Source organism: Dendrobates tinctorius, unplaced genomic scaffold (genome assembly GCF_039654945.1).
Source record: "Dendrobates tinctorius isolate UK_male_01 unplaced genomic scaffold, ASM3965494v1 ptg000039l, whole genome shotgun sequence".
NCBI lineage: Eukaryota > Metazoa > Chordata > Amphibia > Anura > Dendrobatidae > Dendrobates > Dendrobates tinctorius.
Window position 1 is genome coordinate 40,747,093 of NW_027361707.1, and position 21,000 is coordinate 40,768,092.

Here is a 21,000-nt window from a genome sequence, read left to right on the forward strand (position 1 = left end):
TTTTAGTATTGCATAGAAGTGCCATCGGCCACAGTTTTGTGCACTTCTAAAAAGGACACCACTGAGCAGAGGCCAGACAGAGTCCAGAGTAACTCTACTGCATCATAATAGTGAATGGATCCATCGGGGGTTTCATCTGTCACGTCACTCGGAGATTTAGATGGAAACCCCAAAGTAAGTGGTCAGTGTAGAGCGCCAGATAAATGTGATCATAAATGCCATGTAAAATGTTCCCAATGAAAGCTTCAACTCAATCCACAAAAAAGCAAGTCTCCACTCAGGTCTATCATCTGTTAACGGAAATATAGGGGCTTCCACGTCACTAAATTCAAAAGAAATTCAGCAAATTTTCCACTTCCAAATGCCTACCCTTCCCTTCTTAGCCCCAGTCTGCCTAAACCAGATTTAGCACCCACATGTTTGGCATTTCTGTAGTGATGAGAGCCTGCCTAATATACAGGTGCGTGTCTCCAGAAGCAGGAGCTGGGCATAATATATTGGTCACTACGGCGTACTGGTCATTACAATGGCAGTTTGCAATTTTCACTCAGCAACATCCACTGCTGCCCATTTCAGGAAAGCGCCCATGGAGTCAAAATCGTCACTACATCTGTAGATAAATTCAAAAAGGGTTATAATTTCCAAAATGGGGTCACTTGAGGGGGAATTCTCTTTTTCTAGAACTTAGTCTCTTTATATGGAATCCGCAAACTAGCGCTCCGTCCCTCCCAAGTTTCTCTGTATAGTACTGCACAGCCACATATGGGGTTTTGACATGTTCAGTAGAAATTGTTGGACAGATTTACAAATTTTGGTACAATTTTTACCAATTCCCCAGTGTGAAATTATAAAACTTGGGGCTAACACACAATCTTGGTGGTAAAACTGTAATTATATTATCTTCACTGCTCAATGGTATAAAATTCTGTAACACACCTGTGGTGTTAATATAATCACTGCACCTCTAAATGAATTAATTGAGAGGTTCAGTTTGAAAAAAAATGGGGTCACTTATGGGGGGGATCTGCCAATGTAACATGGCACCCTCAAAGAAGTGCAGCAAAATCTGCACTGTAATATGGCGCTACTTCCCTTCTGAGCTTTGCACTGTACTTCAAAAGTAGTTTTCGATGACATATGGAGTACTGGTGAACTCAGGAGAAATTGCACAACAAATATTGGGGTCCCTTTCCTCGTTACCCTTGTGAAAATAAATTTGGAACTAAAAAAGTTTTTTTGCGGGAAATATGTGATTTTTTTTTTTTGTTTTCACAGCTTAATGTTATAAACTTTTGTGAAACACATCTAGATAAGTTCCCTAAGGGGTCTAGTTTCCATAATGGTGTCACTTGTGGGGGGTTTCCACTATTTAGGCACATCAGGGGCTCTCCAAATGCAACATGGCAACTGCTAATTATTCCATCAAATTTTACATTCAAAAAGTCAAATGACACGCCTTCCCTTCCGAGCCCTGCTGCACACCCAAACAGTAGATTTCCCTTATATATGGGGTATCGGCATGCTTAGCAGAAATTGCACAACAAATTGTATGGTCTATTTTCTCCTGTTACCCTTGCGAAAGTAAAAAAAAAATTAGGTCTAAAGGAAAATTTTTGTGAAAGAAAAATAAGTTTATTTTTTCCTTCCACATTTCAAAAATTCCTGTGAAGCACCTGAAGGGTTAATAAACTTCTTGAATGTGGTTTTGAACACCTTGAGGGGTGCAGTTTTTAGAATGGTGTCACTTTTGGGTATTTTTTGAAATGTAGACCCCTCAAAGTCACTTCAAATGTGAGGTGGTCTGTAAAAAAATGGTTTTGCAAATTTTGTTGTAAAAATGAGAAATCGCTGGTCAACTTTTAACCCTAAGGCTGGGTTCAGACTGCGTTAATGCAGTCCGTTTAACGGATTGTGTTACACCAATTGAGAACACCGTGGCATAACGCGATGTAACACAATCCGTTAACGCTGCCACTCAGTCCCATTACCGAGCGCATCGCTAACATATTCCATAATCGGCATGCGCTAGCGATGTGCCGTTATTCTGTGACGGACCCTCGGACACGGTCTGCAGCGTCCGAGGGTCCGTCACTGTTAGTGCTGATGAAGCATCTGCGCTAGCGGTATAGCATAACGTGATCGCGTTATGCTCTAGTGTTAACACTATGCATTGAACTGACTGCATTAACGCAGTATGAACCTGGCCTTATAACTTTCTAACAAAAAAGTATTAGACATGTGAGAAATATTTTTTATTATTTTGTGTGACATGACTCTCTGATTTAAGGGCATAAAAATTAAGTTTGAAAATTGTGAAATTTTTGCCAAATTTCCATTTTTTTCACAGATAAACACAGGTCATATCAATGAAATTTTACCACTGTCATGAAGTACATGACAGAAAACGATCCATCAGTGGGATCCATTGAAGCGTTCCAGAGTTATGACCTCATAAAGTGACAGTGGTCAGAACTGTAAAAATTGTCCCGGTCAGGAAGGTGAAAACAAGCTTCGGGGAAAAGGAGTTAAATAAGTCTGTTCTAGTCACAGAAGCGAGCAAGTTCATACTGAGCACATGTCCAGATGTGAAAGAGTCTGGTGACACAATGGTGAATGTTATGGTGCCTGCAAAATCATCCAGCATAACTTGTTTGGCAGTATTTCAATGATTATTTGGGGAGGCACCTCCATGGAGGATCTGAAAACCCTCCACATGATAGCAAATGGTATACTAACTGCTTTTAGGTAATGGGATGAAATACTCGGCCAATTTCAGCCCTTGGCGCTGGTTTCTTGGTGTAGGACACTACCCCACTTCATGGCCGGAATGTGCAGGCAGTTCCTGGATGACAACAGCAATAATCCCATTCACTGTACCTCATATTCCTCAGACTGGAATTCATTTAGAATTATATCAGTATACCTAATGTCACGAATAATGGCAGACTGGACAGAAGCTCATTGATGCCCTGATCCAGGTCTGGGATGGTACCACTACATGACAATTCGAACAAAATGTGTATGAGGCCCTTTTATGTCTAAAATGCATGTCAAATTTTTGGCAGTTCTTGCCTAAAACACTGAAATTTCCAATGTTTTAATAAAAATATTAATTTTGATTTACGTCAGATATTTTTTTTTAAATCCCTTTTAAATTTTGCCTTATATACAAGTCATTATACAGGAAAGTTTTCTTAACATTTTTTCCTTTAAACTCCAATTTCTTGTAAATTTTGAATGTTTTATTGTCAGTCCTTAAAGTGGAATAAAAGTGTGACACCATTGTTCTCAGCAGTGCTCTAGGTGACAGATGCTTCCAGAAGTCTACCACATGCTGTTCACCTTCCATCCAGCACTATTCTCTTTCGTCTCATCGGGGGACACAGAAACCCAATCAATCAATCAAATTTATTATCGCCAAGTACATATTACATATATACAAGGAATTCTTTGTGGCAAAGAGGCAACATAATATATAACAACAGATACAACAAGTAAGGCTGGTTTCACATTCGCGCTTTTTAAGCGCACGCACGGCCAGGGGTAGCTCCGCCCCCGAGCCGGCTCTCTGCCCGGCGTGCCCGCCCCTTCCTTGTAGCGCCGCCTCCTAGCGCACAGCGGCGCCTGCGATCGGCGCACCCTATCTTTAGCATAGGGTGCGCAGATCGTGCGCAGGCCGTGCGCTAGTTGCGCTTTGACCTGCGCTGCGCACTTTTGACGGTGCGCCGTGCGCGCCAAAATCCGAAAAGTTTGATTTTGGCGCGCACGGCGCACCGTCAAAAGTGCGCAGCGCAGGTCAAAGCGCAACTAGCGCACGGCCTGCGCACGATCTGCGCACCCTATGCTAAAGATAGGGTGCGCCGATCGCAGGCGCCGCTGTGCGCTAGGAGGCGGCGCTACAAGGAAGGGGCGGGCACGCCGGGCAGAGAGCCGGATCGGGGGCGGAGCTACCCCCGGCCGTGCGCGCGCTGAAAAAGCGCGAATGTGAAACCAGCCTAACATCTAACAAGACAGATACAGTATATAGTCTACACATGACGATTTAATTGTTGAACAGAGAGTGGATAGAAGCTGTTCATATGGCGGTTGGTGCTGCATTTGGGGACTCTGAAGCGACGTCCTGAAGGGAGTAGTTGGAATGAGGAGTGTCCCGGGTGAGAGGGATCGGATGAAATTTTCAATGCGTGGGATCGAATACTATAATAATAATAATATAATATAATAATAATAGAAACCGTGGGTGTGTGCTGCTGCCACTAGGAGGTTGACACTATGCCATGAAAAAAATGTTTACTTTGCCTCCGCATTATACACCCCTCCGACCGGCTGTAGGACAATCAGTTTTGCTTAGTGTCAGATAGGAGGTGGACAGGGGTCTCTTACAAGACCCATGCCTACCTCAATGTGTGTCGTTCCTTTTCAGGTAACCATGGAAGGATACAGAGTAGATCTACATCTGTATTCCCACACCGGGATTATGGGTACGGCGTGTACTGCCACCTCGTATCTTCATAGATCCCATTGGAAGGACCCTAACACGGATTCGTGTTCAGGCGATCGTACCTGGTCCTGACCTTCGTCTCCCATCACTCCAGAGCCCGATGTTAGATCCCGACTTCTGGGGTAGGCCCAGCCCTCCGGTGTCCTCTTCCAGGACCGGCGCCATCTTAGTGCTCCAGGAAGTCCGGGGCTGGGCCTCGCCCACCGGTTCCGGGCAGGGTTTTCATAAGCTTCTAGGCAACGGCAAGGCTGTTCACCTCCCTCTCTCCTCTGCCTTCGGGTGGCAGCTGCGGTGGGGACACAGGACGTGAGTATGTGAGTACTGCACTACAGTTGTTGCTCTCTCACTCCGCTCTTTACCCCCGACTGGCAAGAAGGGCCTATCAGTATGCCCAGAGGAGAGCAGTCACGCTCATCCTCTTCAGCTACCATCGTTAAATATTTTTGTATGTACCTCATGCAATAACTGTCTTCCTTCGGTTCAGTCCTCCCCACTCTACTCAGAGTGCAGCAGACCCACTGTATTACCTACGCTAGAGAGCAGGTGCAGCCCCCCGCCTTTCCTGCCAAAGCTCCCGAATTATCTCAGGAGCTTGATGAAGCCTCCTTGCCTGCCACACAGGGGTCATCCGTTGCCACGAGAGACAGTGAATGTCCAGGACGGGACTCTTCCTTATCTAAATCCGTGGCTGACCTCACCAAGGTATCACAGACCTTGGTAACGGTACTTGACAGATCGCCACTTCAGACTCCAGTGGACACAGGCGCATAGAAGGAGTCCTTTTTTGGACCTTCTAGAGGCCTTAAAAGGTTTAGACAGGACCACCAACCCAGGTCCCCTTCTTACTCCATCTCACTGCCAGAGTTTCTCTGGCCGTCTGCCTCCTCCCGGTCCTCCACACCAGAATCAGGGGAGGCATTATCAGTGATGCGCTCGGAGGAGGGTTCTGAGTACAGGCCAGATCAGTCCCAGGGCATCAAGGATATGGTCCAGGACCTCTTTGCTGCTGTCAATGAGATCTTTAACATTAAAGATGCCACATTGAAGCCTGATGATCAGGCTTTCTCATTTAAGCGGAAGCCATTTTGGGATCTTATATCCAGAGGTCATTGCAACTGGACCTCCTCCCCTTCGGTGGATCCACCAGTGTCCAGACTCTCTACCAAAACAGTCCTTCCACTCGCAGTGGGGCAGCCCTGAAGGATCCCAATGATAGGAGGGTAGAATCCCTGGCAAGATCCGCCTTTGAGGCAGCAGCCGCTATATTGTGTCCGGCCTGCGCCTCAGTTCGGGTAGCTAAGTCTGTTACAGAATGGGCCAAACAGCTTAGACAGGGCATATTGGCCGGGGGCTCACCAGCAGAACTAGTGGAGTTCGCAGACCAAATCTCTCAGGCTGGGAAATATAGGGTATCAGCAGCCTTAGACAGTGTCTTGCGCAGCCCAAGCATCCAGCAACATGGTAGCATCTGGCAGACAGTCTGGCTAAAGGCCTGGCAGGCTGATTTGTCCTCAAAGAGATCCCTGACCAATCTGTCTTTTCAGTGTTCCAGACTTTTTGGTCCAATGTTAGATCAAATCATTAATGAGGGCACAAGCTCCATTCTCCCTCAGGCCAGGTCTCGTCAATATGCTTTCAAACGAAAGGCCCAATCCTTTCGTCGTGCCCCAGCGGCAGACGCTTATGGTCAGGGCCCACAGAGGTCGAAGGCACCTAAAGACAAGAAGGTGTCCTTTTGGACCTCCCCTTCATGGCGCCATCGCAGTTCCCACAGCAGAGCTACCAGGTAGGGGCCAGGCAGATCCTCTTCAGCCTGACGCCTGCAGGGATTCCAGCTTCTTTCCCAGTCCCTCTCCCAGACTAGGAGGCCACCTTCTCTTCTTCATAGATGTGTGGTGAAGTTCAGTAGGGGATACCTGGGTAGGGGAGGTGGTATCCACAGGATGCAAGATAGACTTCAATATGCTTCCACGAGACTGTATATTTCTATGCCAACCACCAAGAGACGCTGCCATGGCCCCAAGTTTGTTTGTGGCAATCGACTCTCTCCTCAGCGCATGAGTAATCATCCCCGTTCCTGAGCAGGAGTGTTTTACAGGCTTTTACTTAAACTTGTTTGCAATAGCTAAAAAGGATGGCCCAGTTCGTCCCATACTAGACCTCAAGAGGTTAAACAAATGGGTCCGCCTTCGCCGCTTCAGGATGGAGTCGATCCGGTCAGTGATTGCCTCTATGGAGGATCAGGAATTCCTATGCTCCATAGACATTCGAGACGCCTACCTGCATGTCCCCATTTTTCAGGGACATCAAAGATTTTTGCGCCTAGCTGTCCAGCAGCAGCATTTCCAGTTTGCGGCCCTACCATTTGGACTGGCAACAGCCCCCAGAATTTTTACGAAGATTATGACAGCAATGGTAGCTATATTAAGGTTCAGATGCATAGTATTAGCCCCATATCTCGACCATATTCTCATCAAAGCACTCTCCTTCGATCAGGCTCAGGAAAACCTATCTGTGGTTCTATACATGCTTTCCCGGTTTGGTTGGCTCATCAACAGGGAAAAATCCCGCCTTACACCAGCACAACGGCTAGAGTTCTTAGGGATGCTGATCGACACCCGCCGCTCGAGGGTCTTTCTTCCCGAAAAGGAAGTGGATTACTCTCCGGCAGGGAATTCGCTCTCTGATAGAATCCCGACTCTTTTCGCACTGCCATGAGGGTCCTGGGGAGGATGCTGGCAGCCTCAGAGGCGATACCCTTTGCCCTGTTCCGTTACAGGATACTTCAGAGAGACATCCTCCTTCTGTGGAACAGGTCCATCTCTTCACTGGATCGCCCTTTCCTCCCTTCCAGTCAGGCCAGGCAGTCCCTCAAGTGGTGGCAGAACTCTCCCTTGTTCATCTGGAATGGTCCTTTCCCCCTGTCCACTGTCAGGTGATAACTACGGATGCCAGTCTCCTGGGCTGGGGTGCGGTATTCCATCACCTGACGGTCCAGGGGCAATGGTCAAGGCAAGAATCCTCACTGTCGATCAACATTCTAGAGCTGAGGGCAGTCTTTCTAGCACTCCTACATTGGGAAGGATGCCTCAAGGATCAGCCAGTCTGGATTCAGACGGACAGTGCCACAGCAGTGGTATACATCAATCACCGGGGGGAACCAGGAGTCCCCGGGCATCGGCCGAGGTATCCAGAATCTTAAGTTGGGCGGAAGCCGCGATTCCAGCAATATCGACGGTTTACATCCCCAGCACAGACAACACAGCCACCGACTTCCTCAGTCAGGAGGGGCTCGCAGCAGGAGAATAGTCCTTACATCAGGACGTGTTTCCATCAAATCTGCCTGCCATGGCGGACTCCGGATGTGGACCTTCTGGCGTCTCGACAGAGCAGAAGGGTCCAACAGTTTGTCTCCAGGTGCGGCGATCCTCTGGTAATAGGGGTCGACGTGCTGGTTATTCCCTGGTCACAGTTCAGACACCCTTACCTGTTTCCCCCCTTCCTCTCCTACTCAGGTTGCTAAAGAGGATCAAGGCGGAAGGGGTACCGGTCATATTGATTGCCCCGTACTGGCTCAGGAGGGCCTGGTTCGCAGAAATTATCAATCTTCTCATAAGCACCCCCTGGGAACTCCCCCCGACAGACCAGATCTCCTGGCTCAGGGGCTGTTTTACCACCCAAATTCTCGGTTGCTCATTTTGACGGCTTGGCCATTGAAACCACAATACTGAGAGCAGTGGGACTTTTGGACCGATTCATTAATGCAATGATCCAGGCTAGGAAGCCATCTTCTTCCAGGGTCTATTATCGAGCCTAGAAGGCTTATTTTTGGCTGGTGTGAGTCTAATCACATCACACCTATACCCTGTTCCCTACCATCTGTCCTAGCCTTCCTCCAGGCAGGATTAGATGCCGGTCTTGCCCTAAGTTCCTTGAAAGGCCAAGTATCTGCTCTCTCTATTCTTTTCCATAGGAATTTGGCCTCTCGGCTGCAGGTTAAGACCTTTATTCAAGGGGTGGCACATACAGCTCCTCCTTACAGATCCCCAGTGGCTCCATGGGATCTTAACCTGGTCTTGGACGCTTTGACATTCACCCTTTGAGTCTCTCTGGGAAGCTGCCATGTCCTTTGTGTCCTGGAAGGTGGTATTTCTTGTATCCATCACCTCTATTAGGCGGGTTTCAGAATTGACGGCCCTATCCTGTCGCCCTCCATTTTTGATTATGCACCAAGACAAGGTTGTTTTGTGGCCTCCCCCTTCCTTCCCAAGGTGGTATCTGCCTTCCACCTGAACGAGGATATAATCCTTCCGTCACTTTGTCCCACCCCAACTCATCCTCTGGAGCGTTCTTTGAATAAACTGGACCTGGTCAGGGCAAAAAGGGTCTACCTGGCTAGGACTGCTCCTTTCAGGAAGTCAGACTTGCTCTTTGTCATTCCTAATGGTGTGAGAAGAGGCCTGCTGGCCTCTAAGGCGACAATCGCCCGCTGGATCAGAATGGCAATTCTGGAAGCCGACCAGGTGAAAAACAGGGTGTCTCCTGCTGGGGTCAGGGCTAACTCAACCAGGGCAGTGGGCACCTCCTTGGCGGTACACCATAGGACATCAGCCATGCAATTGTGCAAGGCAGCTACCTGGTCGTCTGTTCATACCTTTTCAGGGTTCTATAAGGTCCATACCTGTGCTTCAGTGGACGCCAGCCTAGACAGAAGAATTTTGCAGTTGGCAGTGGTGAGTTCTCCGACCTGAACGAAGTTTCTGTCTTCTCCCTCCCCAGGGACTGCTTTTGGACGTCCCGCGGTTTCTGTGTCCCCCAATGTGATGAAAAAGAAAACAGGATTTTGTTTGCTTACTGTAAAATCTGTTTCTCAGAGTCTTCATTGGGGGACACGGCGCCCTCCCACGATTGTTACTTATAATGATTATATGATTGGCTTACATGACAATGTCTCCTACTGCTTTTTCACTGATTGTCCTACAGCCAGTCGGAGGGTTGTATACTGCGGAGGTGGAGTTAACATTTTTTTCATGGCTTAGTGTCAACCTAGTGGCAGCAGCACACACCCACGATTCCTGTGTCCTCCAATGAAGACTCTGGGAAACAGATTTTACGATAAGCAACCAAAATCCTGTTTTTCCATCCATCTCAACATTTTCACTGCCCCTCAGACGTCCTTGTAGGGTCTGCCATAAAAATGCTCGGATTTCCCATGGACTCCCATTATACTCATTACTCGAAATGAGCATCGAAGCATTGGGAATTGCTCAGTTCAAGTAATGAGCGTCCGTGCATTTTAGTGCTCACTCATCCCTACTAGCTGTGTTTACTGGTCCACGTATCGGTGGTTATGTGGACCTTACCACTGATGGCGTTACGCAGTGCATACCTGATTTGGACAGCAACATGTGTGTGCAGGGCAGAGATGGCATGCCTGAAAAAGTAGTGGTGGCTGGGACAATGTACTTCCACTGCCATCAGTTTTCTAAAACTGTCCGTCTCCACCAGTTATAATGACAGCATTTCAAAGGCCAGGAATTTGGAAATACTGTAGTTCAGGACCATGGCTAATGAGTAGGTGGGTGGGTATTTTCTTGTTATCTCGAAGGTTTGGGGGATGGGGAGCTGAACACTTCCATGGAACAGATGGGAGATGCTCAGTGACACTTGTGGTATTGGTGCTGTCACATCTTCTCTTAGCTGGGAGGCAGGTGGCCCTGTTGATTGTGAGTGGGTCAAAAACTTAGAGACTGCAGCAGGAGGCGGCTCAGATCTTGTGCTTGGATTTCATATGCCTCATCAAGCAGGTGGTGCTCAGGTTCAGAAAATGTATGCCTTGCTTCAGGCTCTGACGGCACCGCACATAAACCACCCATCGATTGTCGCTTGACTAAATGCCAAGCCAGGGAGCTCTTTTGAGCTGTCTTTAGAGTGCTCATTTCAGCAGCGAGGTGGATAGTAGCAGCCGATGTACTGACTAGGGGCCACCCACTGAGCTTTTGCTTCCAAGCCACTGTGATCACCGCCTCTTCCTCCAAACTGCATGTCACTAGGATGGCTTTCGCTCCATGTGGAGTCTAGGACCTCATCATCCCCCGTATCATCTTCCACACACACCACACCCCTGTCCTTCTTGCTGGTCTGCACACTGAAGGAAGATGCTGCAGTTTGAAACTGTGTTTCATCATTCTCCGAGATGGGATGTGGTGGTCCACTTACCGTGCACACTAGCTCTCCCACGTACTCATCCTCAAACCTAACAAGTGGTTGAGCATCAGTGCACTCAGTGTCTTCCACTTCTAGGCCAGGTTGACAGGCTACAGAACCCCAGCCAGGGGATTCATCAGAGAGCAGAAGATAAATGCTGCATGACTTTAGACTCCGACTGCTTGGCTGATTTGCAAGGGAGTGAGGTGGACGTCAGATGATCATGATCCTCAGGTGGCAACCCTGCGCTTTCAGCAGGGGACGGGGTTGAAGATCATGTGTAGGAACTAGACGCACTCAGCCATCCAATCTAACACAGGCTCAAACAAGTACTCGGCCTTACAAAATGACACAGAACGTCCTCTCGCCTGCGTGCACCCGAAGATGTGTGATTTGGGCACATAGCTGCACAGAACAACCACTTCCTCTCCTTGCAACAGCTACATCAGCACCGCTATGTCGATTATTTGATGCTCTCATATTTTTTTGTGTTTTTTTTTTTATGCAAACTACTCCCACAGACAGGTGCAGAGTAAAAAAAAAAAAAAAATTGGTTAGGCACACTACTCCCACATAGATGCGTGCAGAGTAAAAAATTTGTTTTTATGCACACTACTCCCTCAGACAAGGATGCAGAGTGCATACAGAGGGACTTTTTAGAAAACGTCATTTGTGTTGTAATAGATCAGAGTGCCATATTTAAAACTACCCATAATAAGAGTGTTTGTATATGGAGATGGCATTGTTGGGTGCTTTATTTTATTTACGGGTTTGCCATCAGTGCATCTGAAACCCTATATTACAAGGGGTCTCTCAGTGTATTTCCTCAATTTTGATTCTGTAAAAGTACTTGAAGTCCATTTAGATTAGTTATCGACTTAAGAATAAGCTTAAGAACACTTGTTCCCGATTATTGGATTGTGTAAACATGACAGCAATCAACAAAACAATCATTCGGCAGTTGATTGGATCATTTACAGTGCCTTGTGAAAGTATTCTGCCCCCTGGAACTTTTCAACCTTTTCCCACATGTGAGGCTTCAAACAAAGATACCAAATGTAAATTTTTGGTGAAGAATCAACAAGTGGGACACAATTGTGAAGTTGAATGAAATTTACTGGTTATTTTAAATTTTTGTGGAAATTCAAAAATTGAAAAGTGGGGAGTGGAATATTATTTGGCCCCTTTAACTTAATACTTCATTGTGCCACCTTTTGCTGTCATTACAGCTGCAAGTCGCTTGGGGTATGTCTCTATCGGTTTTGTACATCGAGAGACTGAAATTCTTGCCCATTCTTCCTTGGCAAACAGCTCAAGCTCAGTGAGGTTTGATGGAGATCGCTTGTGAACAGCAGTTTTCAGCTCTTTCCACAGATTCTCGATTGGATTCAGTTCTGGACTTTGACTTGGCCATTCTAACACCTGGATACGTTTATTTGTGAACCATTCCATTGTAGATTCTGCTTTGTTTGGGATCATTTTCTTGTTGGAAGACAAATCTCCGTACCAGTCTCAGGTCTTTTGCAGACTCCAACACGTTTTCTTCAAGAGTGGTCCTGAATTTGGCTCCATCCATCTTCACATCAATTTTAACCATCTTCCCTGTCCCTACTGAAGAAAAGCAGGCCCAAACCATGATGCTGCCACCACCATGTTTGACAGTGAGGATGGTGTGTTCAGGGTGATGAGCTGTATTGCCTTTACACCAAACATATCGCTTGGCATTGTTGCCAAAAAGTTCAATTTTGGTTTCATCTGACCAGAGCACCTTCTTCCACGTTTGGTGTCTCTCCCAGGTGGCTTTTTGCAAACTTTAAACACTTTTTATGGATATCTTTGAGAAATGGCTTTCTTCTTGCCACTCTTCCATAAAGGCCAATTTGTGCAGTGTACGACTGATTGTTGTCCTATGGACAGACTGTCCCACCTCAGCTGTAGATCTCTGCAGTTCATCCAGAGTGATCATGGGCCTCTTGGCTGCATCTCTGATCAGTCTTCTCCTTGTTTGAGATGAAAGTTTAAAGGGACGGCCGGGTCTTGGTAGACTTGCAGTAGTATGATACTCCTTCAATTTCAAATGATCGCTTGCACAGTGCTCCTTGGGATGTTTAAAGTTTTGGAAATCATTTTGTATCCAAATCCGACTTTAAACTTCTCCACAACAGAATCACGGACCTGCCTGTTGTGTTCCTTGGTCTTCATGATGCTCTCTGTGCATCAAACAGAACCCTGAGACTATCACAGAGCAGGTGCATTTATACGGAGACTTGATTACACACAGGTGGATTATATTTAGCATCATAAGTCATTTAGGACAACATTGAATCATTCAGAGATCCACAATGAACTTCTGGAGTGAGATTGCTGCACTGAAAATAAAGGGGCCGAATAATATTGCACGCCCCACTTTTCAGTTTTTGAATTTCCCAAAAATTTAAAATAACCAATACATTTTGATCAACTTCACAATTGTGTCCCACTTGTTGATTCTTCACCAAAAATTTACATTTGATATCTTTATGTTTGAAGCATGATATGTGGGAAAAGGTTGAAAAGTTCCAGGGGGCCGAATACTTTTGCAAGGCACTGTATATCAGCATAAAAATAAATTATTGGCAGCACATCACCCATGTAAACAGGTAATGTATTGCTGATAACATTATGCTGTATGGCTACAAAACTACTGTATTGTATTAACCATGGTAATGTTCCTATCAGTATTTATTGGTCTGTGTAAACAGGCCAGTAAACCGGTGGTGATCTTTTATACAGTCATTGGGCCCATGATAACAGGCTGAAAGCCATCTAAATGGACCTTAAAGGGGTATTGCCATCTCCAAGGTCCTATCCAATATGTAGTAGGTGTAATAGTATTAGCAAATAGCTCCAATTATAAATGTTCTATCGTTCTTCTGATAAGCTAGGTCGTTTACCCCATATGTAGGGCATTGCAGTAGCTTAGTTATCCATTTTTACGACCACTCATACAGTGATAGTTAGGGATCCATGGTTATGACGCCTAACAACTAAGCTACTGATGTGCCCTGAACATTGGGTAAATGTCACCGCTAATTGTAAGAAATCCCACCAAGGACAACATCTGCAAGGAGTTTGTATGTTCTCCCCGTGTTTGCGTGGGTTTCCTCCCACATTACAAAGACATACTGATGGGGCTCACGATCTAAATTCCCTATCGGGGACAGTGATGATAATGTGTGCAAACTGTAAAGCGCTACGGAGTATGTTAGCGCTATATAAAAATAAAGATTATTATAAGAACTATACTACATTTCTAATTGGATGTATTTGCTAATATCATTACACCTACTACATATTGGGATAGGATCTTGGTGATGGGAATACCCCTTTAAGTCTGTGCATGTGACCTGTAGTTAGAAAATGTACACAAAATACAAGAGGCGGTAGGCATAACGAAGTTTATTTTATAAAGTTGCACAAGAATTCAACTGCTGTCCAGTATGCAATATCACAATGATATAAAGCTACCTGCAGCAACTAATTACTACAGAATTATGCTTTCTTGGGCAGAGAAGAATCTTTCAGAAGAATTGGGTCTTACAAAAAGGAGCCCTACAAAGCAACTGTTATCATGAACTTTTTAATGCATCAAATTAACAGTTTATCTGTAACGTACAACATAAAAAAAAAAAGATTCTGTCCAAACTGCCAGTACATGGCTCAATCCCATCACCTTTTACCTTACCCCCAACTAAGGCCTTAAAGGAGTTGTACATTACTAGGACAACCCTTAACCTAAATGTTCGGCCCCGACATAGGCTATTATTTTACACAACTCCCGTGCCAGCTCCGATCCAGCGATGTCTGCACTCGCTCTCCCCGGAGCTGTGATGCCCGGCGCCAAATCAGGGCTGGAACATCACCGTCTCCACCTTAGGACTAACTGAACATAAAGAGGAAGTCCGAGATCACCTGATCCCTGACTTCCTCTTTATGTTCAGTGATGTTCCAGCTCTGATTGGGCGCCGGCGTCACGTGTCACAGCACCGCATCACAGCGCTGGGGAGAGCGAGTGCAGACACCGTGGGAACGGAGCCGACACAGGAGGTGGGTATAAGCTTTATTATTTCATTGAGGCTGTACATTTAGTTTAACAAGGGATTGTCCTAGTAGTGCACAACCCCTTTAAAAATCACAGTTGTATACATGTAGAAACGCAGAATCTGATTATGAAAAACAACCTAAAATACTATATACAATAATAGTGCAATGTGAATTGTGCGGCACCATCCAACGGCTGAAGTTTCTTCAGAGCACCATAATGGACTGAATGAATTAAGAAGGCACATTGGTTTTCGTTCTCCCATGCACTAATGATTGCGCATGGACCACTGCTGACGAGGAGGGCAGTGTGGTCGGTCATATATTATGACACTCGATACAAGCTGGCAGATGGAACGTTTTCTGCAGTCTCAACGTTTTCTGAAACTAGACAAAAAAAATGAAATGGAAGAATGAAGAAGATAAATGGACACAAAGAACTCATAGCAGACCTGCTAATGCTAAAGGGTAACCATCGTTTTCATTTTTATTTCATAAATCAATAGTACAATTGACAATAAGCAACTTTGTAATACATCTTATCAGAGAAATCTGCTCTCTCCTCCTGGACTGATCATTCTTCTCAAAATTCTGAATTCCTGGGTAAAATCTGTCTTTAGTGAAGATAGATTTCCCCATTAATAGGAAAGGAGATGACAGTTGGTGCTCATAAGACTTTATGGAGAACTGTTAATATTGCAAGAGAACTGGCAGAAAAATGCTCCTCCGTAAAATCGTATGACTATTTCACTAATGGGAAAATCAGACAGATTTCTGCCAAGTAAAAAATATTTGACAAGCTGCTTATTTTCAGGTGTAAGATTGATTTATGGAATAAAAATGAAAACAATTGTTACTCTTTAAATGTGAAGCCATTTATTTTTAGTTTCAATAAAAATTTTTTTATTTAGAAACTTATTAAACCAAATCCAAGTTATGAACTCCCATGCAAGGGAGTGTAAACTAACAATTTAACATACATTCAATAAACTTCAAATACAAGGGAAGACAGGACAGACAGGGGAAGGCAAAAGGGATTTAATTATACGATATCCAATAATCTATAATGGTGTCATCAATAAATCCAAGGCGCATTTTTTTTTTTTTTTTTTTTAAAGCTCTGCTGACAAATCCCGAAATGAGGCACAAAACATTAAAAAGGAAAAAAGATGATTCAGCTATACTCTGCCACAAGGTATTTATGCCATTATCTATGTGGCGCTACTCAGCGTCTGTGTTGTGAATTTCAGCTTGCTGACTGTTTCCTCATCATGTTTGTAAATGACATTTAATTTTGCTTCGTTATAAATTGGAAGTCCTTAACCAATTTCAAGATAAAAGGCTTACACATGTATGATCACTGGGCATTACAGTCCGGTAGCCCATAGCTGCACTATTAAAATTAACCTTTCACCAGGTTTTTGCTATTTAATATGAGAGCAGAATAATGTGGGGGAGAGACACCGATTCCAGGGATGTGTCACTTGTTCAGCAACTTGCTGTAGTTTCAATACAATCAGTGTTTTATCAGCAGGAGATTGTCACTGCCGAACTAAGTGTCTAGTGCTATGTAGTCCAGCTAATCAATGTAACCCCACCCCTACCACTGATTGGCAGCTTGCTGACAATACACAGGAAACTGCCAATCAGGGGTGTGGGGGGAGTTACACAGCTCAGAATTCTGACCACTGCTACATCTAAAGCAAAGAAAACAGGGATTTTAATCAAAACTGCACCAAGCAGCCCAGTAAGTGACACATCTCTGGAATCAGGCTCTCTGCCCTTACATCATGCTGCTCTCAGATTACATAGCAAAAAACAGCTGACAGATTCCTTTTTAAATACTCTGCTGACAAATTGGCCTTTTGATTTCCAAAAATTAGTCCAACCATATCTGCCACTATTATTTGATGGTAGGTGTGTATATGGAAATATTGGTATAAGTGGTGATTTTCATACTGTAATCACGATATCCAACTATAGAAGTTACCACGTTTAAGTGTAAACTAAATAATGAAATCTGTCTGGTCGTCATGTGATGGACACTGGCCTTAGGAGTACAGTTTTAGCGCTGCGGTTGTCCATCACATGGACAGGGTTTAAGTAACGCAATAACAGTTCCTATTAAATAACTGTAAGCAAAGATCTATGAGCAATTGATACGGAAAGTACAATAGTATAATGTAATTACTAGTGATGAGTGAGCAGTAGACAGCTCAGGTGCTCAGTACTCGAAACGAGCACTGAGCATAATGTATGTCAATGAAGCAGCCAAGCATTTTTTCTGGGAGCCCTGTACTCGACTGGCGGGAAATGAAGCAGTCGCGGAATGGGAGAGAGACAGCGAGACCGGGAGAGAGACAGCGAGACCGGGAGAGAGACAGCGAGACCGGGAGAGAGACAGCGAGACCGGGAGAGAGACAGCGAGACCGGGAGAGAGACAGCGAGACCGGGAGAGAGACAGCGAGACCGGGAGAGAGACAGCGAGACCGGGAGAGAGACAGCGAGACCGGGAGAGAGACAGCGAGACCGGGAGAGAGACAGCGAGACCGGGAGAGAGACAGCGAGACCGGGAGAGAGACAGCGAGACCGGGAGAGAGACAGCGAGACCGGGAGAGAGACAGCGAGACCGGGAGAGAGACAGCGAGACCGGGAGAGAGACAGCGAGACCGGGAGAGAGACAGCGAGACCGGGAGAGAGACAGCGAGACCGGGAGAGAGACAGCGAGACCGGGAGAGAGACAGCGAGACCGGGAGAGAGACAGCGAGACCGGGATTGACAGACAGCGAGACCGGGATTGACAGACAGCGAGACCGGGATTGACAGACAGCGAGACCGGGATTGACAGACAGCGAGACCGGGATTGACAGACAGCGAGACCGGGATTGACAGACAGCGAGACCGGGATTGACAGACAGCGAGACCGGGATTGACAGACAGCGAGACCGGGATTGACAGACAGCGAGACCGGGATTGACAGACAGCGAGACCGGGATTGACAGACAGCGAGACCGGGATTGACAGACAGCGAGACCGGGATTGACAGACAGCGAGACCGGGATTGACAGACAGCGAGACCGGGATTGACAGACAGCGAGACCGGGATTGACAGACAGCGAGACCGGGATTGACAGACAGCGAGACCGGGATTGACAGACACAAAGAGAATATTCCCAGCTTCAGTGCTGAGTAACTCAGATGAAAATGAGGGACCCGAGCACCATGTAACACTTGATAGGGCACCAAAATGCTTGATCAAGTATCGAGCAGTGGTGAGTCCGCTTGTCCATAACTAGGAATTACACAAAAAACATTTGCCGAGTGCAGAATAGTTTTGCGCTAGACCTTATGTATCCACCTACTATGGATTTTTAATACATTGCATATACAATTCTTCGACTCCTATTATACCTCTGTGTGTATCCGTATACAGCAGTGCCATGGGTATGAGCCCCAAAGAGACATTACAGGTGTTTAAGGAACTGCACACATAAAGGCACTTCTGGATGTTTCAAACAGGATTTGTCAGTATTTCATATCCCTCAGTTACACTGTGGTAAGTAGAGTATTATGTTAATGTTTAGGGTTAAGACCCTTCATCAGACGTATAGGCTATATTCACTGCATTTTGGTCAGGGAATCTACGGTGTGGGGTGAGATTCTCCAAACAGACAACCAGGATCCAGCTGCATGAAGGCCTGCGGTTGGCCCTGTTTGGGGGAATCCCACTCTGTACCCTGGATCCCCTTGACCTGTATGCAGTGAACATCGCCTATACGTCTGATGAAGGGTCTTCACCCGAAACATTAATGTAATACTCTACTTACCACAGTGCAACCAATGGATATGAAATACGGACAATAAATCCTATGTGAAGCATCTCTGACTGCCTTTAGATGCGCAGCTTCTTCACTCTGTCTACTATTGGTCTACAGAAGCTCAGTGCTTAGCCCCAGAGGAGATAGCATCCTTCTCAAACTAACTCCAATTCATTAGATGTGCCACCTACCTGTTTGATTACTATATTACAAATGTCCACAAGTTTTATACTGATGATCTATCCATAAGTTACCAGATTGGGTGTCAGACCTGCACAAACATTCCCACTTATAAGTGATTATCACCGCCAGCAACGGCCAGATGTAAACGGTGTACGGAGCGGAACATGAGAGCGTCATACAGTTTGGTGGCCACTGCCAGGTACTGTAGAGCAGCTCCTATTGAGGAGAATAGGAGCCATTCTGCAGTAGCAGCCACTAAACTGTGTACAATAGCTGTGGTGTTCCACTCCATGTATTCGGGCCCTTCTGGAGATGACAACTGCCGACTGGTGAGAGAGCTGGGCGGCGCACCTCCACCAATCTTGACATTAATAACGTATTCTAAGAATAGCTCATCCACATAAAAGTAGTGGACAAACCCTTTAACATCAAGCAGCCAAGCTGAGAGTTGTTACAATAATCTCTTTAGCACATAGCATATCGAAAGGCTGTGTAGCATTCATCCAAAACAAGTGGGTCTTTTTAAACAGCCCCTAGGAATGTGCTACGTATGCATGCAAACCTAACTTTGAAATATCTGACGGCTTGTCACAATACAAAACTTAGAAATATAAAATACATTTTCTTACCATAATAGCAGTCATTATGTATAAACGTTCCCCATTACTGAAGGGGGATACGAAATGGGGTCAGAGAGTAAGTGTCACCTCTACTTGAAAGCCCTCTAATCGCTGGGATTCCAGCGGGCTTAACAGAACCTGAAAATCGCGGGGAGAACACAGCACAAGTTATAAAACTCCCATGTTCTATAATTACTACACAGCTCCAACAGATAGATAAAATAGCAGTACATTACTAGTATGGGGTGCTATATGTGGGAGACTTTGATATCAATTCCCAAATGTGTTATAATTTATAATTGTATTTCAGATCAGAAATATAGTGACTCTGTATGACACGACAGTCTCTCCTAGAAGCAATGCTTTATAGTAAGTCATGTTAAAGGGAATCTGTCACCCCTTTTTTGAGATATCATATATCATTCAATTGTGTAAGGGAAGAGAAGTACGGCTGATTAGGGCGCTCAGACCAAGACAGACTTGTTTTGGATGGAAAAGAAACTTCTTTACTTGGTGAGGTAAACCTGATGAAGGCGGATTCACCGCCGAAAAGGTTTGTGAGGACATAATGACCAAGTAAAGATGTTTATTTTCCATCCAAAACAAGTGTCTGTCTTGGTCTGAGTGCCCTAATCAGCCGTACTTCTCTTTCCTTGTATTTTACACCCTTCTGGGTGAGCGGCTTGGTGCAGCACGGACCCAGCAGGCTTCCAACCATCCTGCAAGACCTGAAAGACGGAGGACCTGTGGTGACATCAGCATCACGTGACGCCCCTTGTGACTGGCTAACCTTGGAACCTGGAAGCCAGGATGACGAATGGTGCATGATAAGCACCACAGGCTCTGCAAACGTGGTTATGCCGGTAGCATAACCACGGCAGGTTAGTGTACTTTGTTCCCAACCTACTCTATTTGACCACCGGGTATCACACCAGGAGCACCCCTATCCTCTCTCCTATTTTGTTTCATCATTCAATTGTGTGTCACATAAGGATTCTCTTAGTACTTTTGCTTCCCCCTGACCCCGCACCTTTCATGCATAAATACCTTTTTTATATTGGTTCAGATGTATGTAAAATTGCAGTGGTCCGGTCCGATGAGCGGGGCTTATTCACCTGCTCCCCCCTCCCCGTCTTGCTCTACGCATTTCTTCTTTCTGTGTTCACGTATTGTTTCAGCGCTTGTGCATTGCAAAGGCCTCCGGCGCTTGCGCAGTATGCTTTGCCAAAGTGTGGGCAAAGCATACAATCGTTACTGCGCATGCGCCGGTATATTTCCCTGCGTCTATGACCCGGAAGTTTTCATATGCATATCAAGACTTCCGGGTCACAGACGCAGGGAAAAATACTGGCGCGTTCGCAGTAACGATTATATGCTTTGCCCACAGTTTGGCAAAGCATACTGTGCAAGCGCCGGAGGCCTTTGCAATGTGCAAGCGCTGAAACAATATGTGAACGCAGGAAGAAGAAACGCGTAGAGCAAGACAGGTGGGGGGGAGCAGGCGAATAAGCCCCGCTCATCGGACCGGACCACGGCATTTTACATACATCTTAACAGATATAAAAAAGGTATTTATGCATGAAAGGTGCGG

General features: G+C 45.7%; 1 protein-coding gene across 2 annotated transcripts in view; it reads right to left on the reverse strand.

Annotated features, from left to right (window-relative positions):
• Positions 1-14,130: 14,130 nt before the first annotated feature.
• LCORL (ligand dependent nuclear receptor corepressor like) overlaps positions 14,131-21,000 on the reverse strand; it is a 125,018-nt gene continuing 118,148 nt past the window's right edge. The window contains exons 8-9 of one of the 2 annotated variants that reach the window (XM_073574656.1): positions 19,419-19,547; positions 14,131-15,175 (exon numbers count right to left, since the gene is read on the reverse strand). In XM_073574656.1, coding sequence (XP_073430757.1) covers positions 19,453-19,547 — 95 coding nt within the window. In that variant the 3' untranslated portion in view covers positions 14,131-15,175; positions 19,419-19,452. The remainder of the gene's footprint in view (positions 15,176-19,418; positions 19,548-21,000) is intronic. The other variant, XM_073574657.1, reaches the window with a different exon arrangement.